Source organism: Ornithorhynchus anatinus, chromosome 5 (genome assembly GCF_004115215.2).
Source record: "Ornithorhynchus anatinus isolate Pmale09 chromosome 5, mOrnAna1.pri.v4, whole genome shotgun sequence".
In the NCBI taxonomy this organism is placed as follows: Eukaryota; Metazoa; Chordata; class Mammalia; order Monotremata; family Ornithorhynchidae; genus Ornithorhynchus; species Ornithorhynchus anatinus.
This window is the reverse complement of record NC_041732.1, coordinates 49055106-49064570: the sequence shown is the minus strand read 5'-3', so window position 1 is coordinate 49064570 and position 9465 is coordinate 49055106. Positions and strand designations below refer to the sequence as shown.

The window sequence follows — 9465 nt, the reverse complement described above, 5'->3', positions numbered from 1 at the left end:
CTCGTCTGGAATTTCCCCCGATTGTGGTTTGTAATGGGATCTTTTTCTAATAAGCCAAGTTAACAGCCCAGTTACTCTGTTGACTCAGCATCTGTGGTTGTGCCCCTTTTCCACTGACTTTCGAGCCGACCAGATCAAGCAGCCTTCACTAGATGAGAAACAGATGCCGAAATGAAATTTGCACTTGAACCAGTTTCTTAGCAAGTATGTTCTGCCCTGCAGATCCGGCTGGGGCCCGAGGAAAGCGACAGGGTTGGGATCAGAGAGTTCAGTGAGAGAGGAAAGGGAGGCTTGCTGGACCTCGTTCAGACCTTTCCGCCTACTCTAGACAACCCAACATCACCCCTGCCAGATGGACAATGCTGGTGTTAAGAATTTTTCACGGTCTGGATTCAGATTCCTTCTGCACTCACCTCTCTTTAAGGTCTACCAAGAACCTGAAGAGACACTCAAGGACCCGCCCAAACTATCTGCTATCTGGGTTAAACTAGAAGCGAAGGAGAAGGGAAGGACAAGAACAGTGTCAGACAGGCAGCGTGGCTTAGTGGATAGAGTACGGACCTGGGAATCAGAAGTACCTGGGTTCTAATCCTGGCTCTGCGACTTGTCTGCTGTGTGACCGTGGGCAAGTCACTTCACTTCTCTGTGCTTCAGTTACCTCATCTGTAAAATAAGGATTAAGACTGTGGACCCCAGGTGAGACACAGATTAGCTTATATCTACCCCTGGGCTCAGCGCAGTCTTTGGCACATAGTTAGCACATAGTGGCACATAGAGAAGCAGCGTGGCTCAGCGGAAAGAGCCCGGGCTTGGGAGTCAGAGGTCATGAGTTCGAATCCCGGCTCTGCCACTTGTCAGCTGTGTGACTGTGGGCAAGTCACTTAACTTCTCTGTGTCTCAGTTACTTCATCTGTAAAATGGGGATTAACTGTGAGCCTCACATGGGACAACCTGATTACCCTGTATCCACCCCAGTGCTTAGAACAGTGCTCGGCACATATTAAGCGCTTAACAAATACCAACATTAGTTAGCACTTAACAAATGCCATTTAAAAGCACAAAAACTTTTCCACTCCTGAATCAATGACTAGTATTTGTTGAGCACCTGCTGTGTGCAGAGCATTGTGGTGTGACTGTGGGCAAGTCACTTAACTTCTCTGGGCCTCAGTTCCCTCATCTGTAAAATGGGGATGAAGACTGAGAGCCTCACGTGGGACAATCTGATTACCCTGTATCTAACCCACTGCTTAAGCAGTGCTCTGCACATAGTAAGCGCTTCACAAATACCAACATTTATTTTAAAGCTTGAGAAAGAACACCTGAGTAATGGACGTGAAAGGACGTGGTAGACCTTATCAGGTTGGACACAGTCCCTGTCCCACATAGGGTTCAGCGTCTTAATCCCCATTTCATAGATGAGGTAACTGAGGCACAGAGAAGTGAAGTGACTTGTCCGAGATCACAGAGCAGACAAGTGGTGGAGTCAGGATTAGAACCCAGGTACTTCTGACTCCCAGGCCCATGTTCTAACCACTAGACCACAATGTTCCTCTTCTCTTTCATAAGGAGTTCTCCCAGAAGGTGCTTCCTTACTATGTCTTGTTTTATGCTGTCTAGTCGCCTCTGACCCATAGCAACGCCGTGGACACATCTCTCCCAGAACGTCCCACCTCCATCAGCAATCGTTCTGGTAGTGGATCCAGAGAGTTTTCTTGGTAACAATATGAAAGTGATTTACCGTTGCTTCCATCCATGCAGTAAATTGAGTCTCTGCCCTCAACTCTCTCCCATGCTGCTGCTGCCCAGAACAGGTGAGTTTTGACTTGTAGTAGATGGCCTTCCACTTGCTAGCCACTGCCCAAGCTAGGAATGGGTTGGATATGTCTCTGACTCTCTCCCCTGTAGTCGAGACTGGAAGAGTACTGGAAATTCTCCACATGTGGCCCTGAGAGGGGTCCTTACTACGTAGATCAAATCAATTTGTGAACATGGATCACTCACCAGGCCCAATAGACCATAGACATTTGTTCTTCACTCTCCTCCCTAATCAAAGCCAACAATCTGTGTTTTTTGTGACACAGATTTCTCTACCTGATCCCCTCTCCGTGATTCATGACCTCCAGGTAGCCAAGGAAAGTTTTCCACCTTTCCCAAAGACAGATGAAGTAGATAGCAGTTCCTGGGACGTTCCTGGGAAGCAGCGTGGCTCAGTGGAAAGAGCCCGGGCTTCGGAGTCAGAGGTCATGAGTTCGACTCCCAGCTCTGCCACTTGTCAGCTGTGTGACTGTGGGCAAGTCACTTCACTTCTCTGTGCCTCAGTTACCTCATCTGTAAAATGGGGATTAAGACTGGGAGCCTCACGTGGGACAACCTGACTACCCTGTATCTACCCCGTCGCTTAGAACAGTGCTCTGCACATAGTAAGCACTTAACAAATACCATAATTATTATTACTATTATGAAGCCCTAGTTAAGTACTCACTAGGGACGTGCAAAGAAAGAACAGGTCCTCTAGACTGTAAGCTCAATATGGGCAGGGAACGTGTCTACCGACTCTGTTATATTGCTGTGGACACAGTAAATGCTCAATAAATAGTATTGATTGAGTCCTTAAACTTCCACCTCCTCTGGGAACCCCTCCTCGATTCATTCTAGACTGTGAGCCCATTGTTGGGTAGGGATCGCCTCTATCCGTCACCGAATTGTACTTTCTAAGAGCTTAGTACAGTGTTCTGCACACAGTAAGCGCTCAATAAATACGATTGAAGAAATGAATGAATGCACAATAACCTCAACATTTATGTGTTTTATGCCCTTAATCGGCACTTGGGTATAAATCTATATAAATTGATTTATTTGGCTAACTCACTGTGGCATGTTCACACAACTTCTTCTATCCTGCTTCTTCCTGCAGCTCCTGCAATTGGTAAGTCATTTTTTTTCTACCACAATTCAGCCTACCCCTTTCACTCCTCTAATGCCAACCCATTCACTCTACCTCCGTCTCGTCTACCTCACCACCGGCCTCTTGCCCGTGTCTCGCCTCTGGCCTGGAACTCCCTCCCTCCTCATATCCAACAGGGGATCACTCTCCCCACCTTCAGAGCCTTAGTAAACGCACATCTCCTTGAAGAGGCCTTTCCTGACTGAGCCCTCATTTTCTCTTCTCCCACTCTCTCCTGCGTCGCCCTTGCACTAAGATTTGCACCTTTTTTTCATCTCTCCCTCAGTCCCATAGCACTTATGTACATATCTGTAATTTATCTATTTATATAAATGCCTGTCTCCTCCTCTAAGCTGTAAGCAGGGAACGTGAATTCCAACTCCGATGTAGTATACTCTTCCAAGTGCTTAGTACAGTGCCCAGCACAAAGTAGGCACTCAATAAATACCATTGACCTTCTTTTTCCCTGTCTGTAAAAGTCTGTCTGTAAAAGTACATGAGGGCAGGAAGAGTGCTTTGCTTCTGCTTTGTACTTTCCCAAGTGCTTAGTTCAACGCTTTGCACACATAAGGCTATCAATCAATGTCAAACACGGATTAATGATTAATTTTCCAGAAGGGGATAGGGGAGAGTGAGGGGCATTCTCCTCAGTGACCTACTTTTTCAAAATCAAGTTACCTGGTCCCCATGTCGGCGGCTGCAAATGGGATGTCCCCTTTGGACTGAGGCAAGGAGGATTTTTAGAGCTCGCCGTCCCCAGGAACAGATGTATCATTCATTTATTTTCTGTCTGAGAGAATCAAAGATATGATTCACTCGCTCTTAGGCTGCGAATCCCATCTGCACCTGTGCCCTGAGCTCTCGCCCACTCACTCCCCTTCCCCTTCCTTTTGAGTATTAGATCCTTCAGTTCTTGCACATGTTTATTTATAAGTGACCCGATTATGCGAAACACACCCAAATTCATAAGCTTGGATTTTTCAACATTTTATTTGTAAATCAAAATGACATCAGAATTTGCTTTTCCTGATCTCAGTCAGTCCTTTCTTCATATACTCAATAAAATCTGAGTATTTCCCTTAACAAAAGCAGTGGGAAACAAGACACGTATACATCAACAATAACGTGTAAATATTATCACCTTACATTTAATATTGCATTTACTCTCTACTTAGAAAAGAGCCCCACTCCCTGGCTCTAGACAGGGAATGTTAAGGACAGACACAGCTCAGCCTAGGGAGCAGAGTCTCAGATTAGGGATCGAATGTTCTGCTAGAGTTCTAGTCCCTGCTCTAACACAGACTGGCTCTGTGACCTCGGGCCCCTCTGGGCCCCAGTTTCATTATCCGCCTAAGAATAGGAAAGGGCATTCTCCCATCTCCCAAGGATCCCGATAAATGGATACAAAAATAATAATGCAAAGTACTCAGTCTATATAAATGTTAAATAGAATCATTTCACGAAGGTGGCATACGCTGACAACGCGGGCTTTCTCCTCTTTCCAGTGGCAAGTACCGAAGCCTCATCTTGAAGTATTAAAGCTGTTTGCTGCAGGCTTCCGAGGTGAGTGGCAAGAAAAAACGGGAATGTCAAGCTGGACTACGAGACCCCAGTCCTGCAAATGTATTGACGTTCACAAAGCAAATGCTAGTATTTCGGTTGGTTGCAGGTAGCCCAGCTGGCCCCTCCGGGCTAATGGAGGAAGGACGTGAGGAAATGATCAACCTGGGAAAAGCCACTTGGCTCATCAGCCCTTTGCAGGGACAACTGCCAACTTAGGGAACTTTAGGGAAAGGCCCAGCCACCGAAATCCTAAACTAGGGGGTGGTTAACACCACCCGCCCTGAAGATTTCCAGAAACCAGCCTTTACATGACCGTCGGCGGGCAGACCAGGTGACTTCTCCGGTTTGTTTCTGGTTTATAACGCCAAGAAAAAAAAACAAACCACCATCTAGGCCCAGAGTGATTCTTCCCTAGCTGCTTGAACAAGCATCAACCAGCTGGCAGCCACAGCCTCTTCCCTTGCAGAGGTTCACCCTGTGGCGAGCAAGAAAGGACTGCGGGACCCCCAGAGGGATGTGTATGAAGTGGGGGTTGCAACTGTGACCTTCCCTTCCCAGAGCACCTTTCCTGGAGGGGGATGGAATAAAAGCAATCATCTTGGCAAAAATCCTAATCACAGTAAGGGGCCGTTAAAGCCTTCAGCCTGGATCTTTTCACAGTAAGCTGGTGGGCAGAAATGATCTTTTCTTAGAGGGGGCGTTCAGCATAATTGTTTCCGTACACACCACTCGCCCACTGGGGGAAGTTCTCCGGGAAGCTTGCTGAGGTCAGGGGCACCCGCCAATATCCTGCGGAGGAGTTTAAGAGGAGGGGTTCCCCAGGGCAGCGCTACAAACCGGGTGGGAGGGAACCAGAGGAGGTAAGAAGGGAGTAATTCGGAGCAAACTCTAGAGATTTCCAGGGGGACAAAATCATCAGGCATATCAAAATTTGCATCCTGCCTTATTTATCCTCCTCTATCTTCTTCTAGCCACAGAGCCTGATCAGAACTCCCAGTTTATCTCTCGTGTTCTTCCTGTTTTTGTTACTGCAAAAAAGGGTATGTTTTGTTCTTGTTTTTTCTAATCAAAGAGATTTGCCTTTAACCTCTATTTGGAAAAACGGCTTGGCCTCCGTTTTCTTGAAAGATAAAAAAATTTGGTTAATAAACTGAGGGGAAAACCACATCTACTCAGAGATGAGGACTGAGAAGAGCGCAGTGAGATTCACATTAAAATGCAGAACACTGAAATATTCATATGAGAGCTGGTGAAAAATTAATGTGGCACATTGCAAAAAACATACGAAAAGATTTGGGGGAGGGGCCAGCCTGGAACCAGTGATTCTAATCTTAGAAATGTACCACATTCATTAAAGAAAAATGATCCTTTTTGGCCCTAAGCAGTTAGCCTATACATAATACCTCACAGTAATAATAACAAACCAATACTCCCCCATTAACCTCTAAGGCAGTTTCTTAATGGTCTGAGAAGCGCCCCTACTTTGATAACTAGGGCAGTAAAGGGCTTTCTGCTCTCTTTTCTGCCCTGAAAATGGGGTGCGAGATTCTTTCAGAATCCTGGACTGAGAAAAATGGACGGAGCCGCTCAGATCAAGAGAACGGTGGAACCAAGCCTGCTCCCTTGATAGCCAAAGACGATGAAATTTGCCACCCCGTCCCCCAATACCAAACACACACACATACACGAGGACCTATACCAGAGAACCGGTACAGAATAAATGAATAGCTAATGGGACCGGATAAAAGCGGCTGAGAAAGGTCAGAGAAACCATGTTTTGAGAGGGAAGATTCAAATGACTCTTTCCCAGGGACCTGGAGTGCACCAGAGGCGTATCTCTAGGTTCTCACTAGCCCAGGAGAGAAGCTCCTCAGAGGGGAGCCTCGCCTGCTGCTTCTGGAAGCAGCTTCATTTCCATTCCGAGGACTGGTCTGAGCCTAGAGGCCACACTTCTTGGGCTGGGTGGAGGGAACTGGAAATGAAAAACGAGGCCCCAGGTCTTCCTCCGGTCCATCACTTCTCCTTCTGAGGAGTCAGCCTCAAAAACAACTTGGGACAAAGGCATCCTGAAGTTCCTCTGACCCTATTGCTGCTTTCCTATCCTCTCTCCTTTGATTGGGACTGGAATTCTCTGCTTGCTCGCTGGGCGTGGACCTTGCTGATCAGAGTCAGGAGTTGGCCATTCAGAAAGAGGCTGAGGTAACTGAGGCTGAGACTGCTCCTCTATCAAGAGGGGCTTGAGATCACAGGCCTGCTGTGGAGAAAGAAGAGCCTCCTCTTTTTCCCCATCCCTTTACTCTACTTGTTCTCTTCCATTTCTTCTCTTCGATCTTGCTTTTCCCACACCCGATTCCTTTATCTTCCACCCCTTCATTGTCCCTCTCCTATTCCTAACTTTTTCCCCTCTGTACTTTTCCCCTGCACATTTCTGGGTCTGCTCCCAAGTTCCTTAGCTCCCAAGATCCTCAAAGGCTTTCTCGGCAGTCTACGGAATGGTATTGTCTTCTCGCACCATGAGATTTTGTCCAAATCCCCAATCCACCCCTCCTGCTCCCCCTAGGTGATGGACCCTCTGAAATGCCACCAGGGGAAAACTAGACATCACCACAGGGAACAGGAAAACAATGCTGGCCTTTATTTCGGCTCCTTTCCTCCACTTTCATTAGCTCTCTCCGTTCCCCAACTCCAGACATCTTTCTCCTCTCTGCTCTCTTTTCTGGTAGAAACTCTCTGTCACTTCCTGGATGTTTCAAGAAGGCTCTTCTTCAGTTGCTTATCAGAGGTCCCCACAGGATTCTCAAGAAGGGCTCAAGAGGGTGCCCTGTGGAGAATTTGGATCGGGCGATGAGGTTACAGTTCCCTCGAAGGCTCCACCCGACCACCAAAAATCCAGACACTTCTTCTTCGCTTTGGCTTTCTGCCCTACTAATTCCACTTGTAAGACTCCTTTCTAACTCAGCCTCAGCTCCGGGGTCTTGAGGAGCAGTGGCGCATCAGGCTGCCGTGGTTCTGTAGCCTCCGCCGTGAGACTCTCCGTCCCCACCCTCCTGCTCAGACTCTGCAGACATCCAAGGGCCTGGGATGGACCTGACCTCTCCAGCTCCACTGACCAGAATGCTCCCGAAAACCTTCCTTCCCCATTTCCCATAACGGGATTTTGGGACGGCTCCAGTTCCCAGATTTCAACCGATACCACCTCCCGCAGCGCGGTGATCAACTCTCCGTCTCTCCGTCCCGCCCAACTTATACATTTTGAAAGAGGACAAATACTATTTAAAGCGTCCACCAAGGAATCACTCCCGGGGCTGTTATCAGAAGAGCAGACCCTCAGGATGATCGTGCGTTTGCTCTAACTTGTGACTCCCGACGCCAAGGATGCTATGTTTAAATATAAAAAAGAAAGTAATTCAAAGCACAAGTTTCTGAGCGCAGCCCGAGCCCCGTCTCAGAAAAAAAAAATCAAACACTTTGGGCATTTCAGAGTTCCGATTTGGTCAGTGCCTCACCAACAGTGTAGTTCCACATCTCCCTTCCTTTGGAGCTTGCCAATTCTACAACCAGAATATATCCCAGGGGCCCCGGGTCTTTGAGAACCAAGCTGCCATCTGTATTCCGATACACAGATTGTAAACCACCCCAAGGAGTTAGGACTGGAAAGGTCCTGGGTCGCCCTCAAGCAGAGGGCTGGGCTAAGAACTACTGCTTCTCCTTCGTGGATGCAGGGCTTTTCTCCGTGCGACGTCATCCTCGCTGTCACTCTCACAGTTCCTCTGAAACAGAAGAGCCACAGGAGCTGTTAGATACTGGTTCATTAGATTGCAAGATCCTCAAGGGCAGGGTATGTGGGGTTGGGTTCTGTGGTACTTTCCAAGCACTTGGGAGGTGCTTTGCTCAATAAGTGCTCAGTAATAGGTGTTCAATAATCCCGGCTCCGCCACTTGTCTGCTGTGTGACCTTGGGAAAGTCACTTAACGACTCAGGGGCTCAGGTCCCTCATCTGTAAAATGGGGATTAAAGACTGGGAGGCCCATGAGCGACAGGGACTGTGTCCAACCCAATTTGCTTCTAACCACCCCAGCGCTTAGTACAGTGACTGGAACATAGTAAGCGCTTAACAAATACCACTGTTATTATAATTATGGTCACCTACCATAGATGGATCGACTGATTAGGTCAGAGGGAAGAAATCTGGTTAGCTAGAGAGCTTTAAACCACATATCGGGGGTTGTCAGGCCTGGAGACCTGGAAATGGACTAAATGACCTTTGAAGTCCTTTCTAGCCCTGTGGACTGGCAGTCAGGAAAATCAGTCTGAGTCCATGGGCCCAGAGTTGGAAGAAATTAGGCAAAGCTTAAAAACAAATTAGCGGAAGGAAAATAAGAAGGAGACCTAGTGGGAAGAGTACGGGCCTGGGTGTCAGAAGATCTGGGTTTTAATCCCAGCTCTGCCACTTACCTGCTGGGTGACCTTGGGCAAGTATATAATGTTGGTATTTGGTATTTGTTAAGTGCTTACTATGTGCAGAGCACTGATCTAAGCGCTGGAGTAGATATAGGGTAATCAGGTTGTCCCATGTGAGGCTCACAGTTAATCCCCATTTTACAGATGAGGTAACTGAGGCCCAGAGAAGTTAAGTGACTTGCCCACAGTCACACAGCTGACAAGTGGCAGAGCCGGGAGTCAAACCCATGACCTCTGAATCCGAAGCCCGGGCTCTTTCCACTGAGCCACGCTGCTTCCCAGAGTATATGAACTTCTCTGGTACCGTTTTCTATGCTGTAAGCCTGTTATGAGCAGGGAACACGTCTGCCAATTCTGTAGTATTGCACTCTCCCAAGCGCTTAGCACACAGTAAGCACTCAATAAATATTATTGATTGATTTTCTGTGCCTCCGTTCCCTCATCCACAAAATGGGGATTCAATATCTGTTCTTGCTCCTACTTAGGCTGTGAGCTCC

The 9465-nt window shown here is 47.6% G+C and overlaps 1 protein-coding gene across 1 annotated transcript in view; it reads right to left on the bottom strand.

Moving 5' to 3' along the window:
* Positions 1 to 3915: 3915 nt before the first annotated feature.
* DAPK2 (death associated protein kinase 2) overlaps positions 3916 to 9465 on the bottom strand; it is a gene marked incomplete at its 5' end in the record, with an annotated part of 127318 nt that continues 121768 nt past the window's right edge. Inside the window, one exon of the mRNA XM_029065940.2 lies at positions 3916 to 8277. Within this exon, the coding sequence (XP_028921773.2) occupies positions 8197 to 8277 (81 nt within the window). The remainder of the gene's footprint in view (positions 8278 to 9465) is intronic.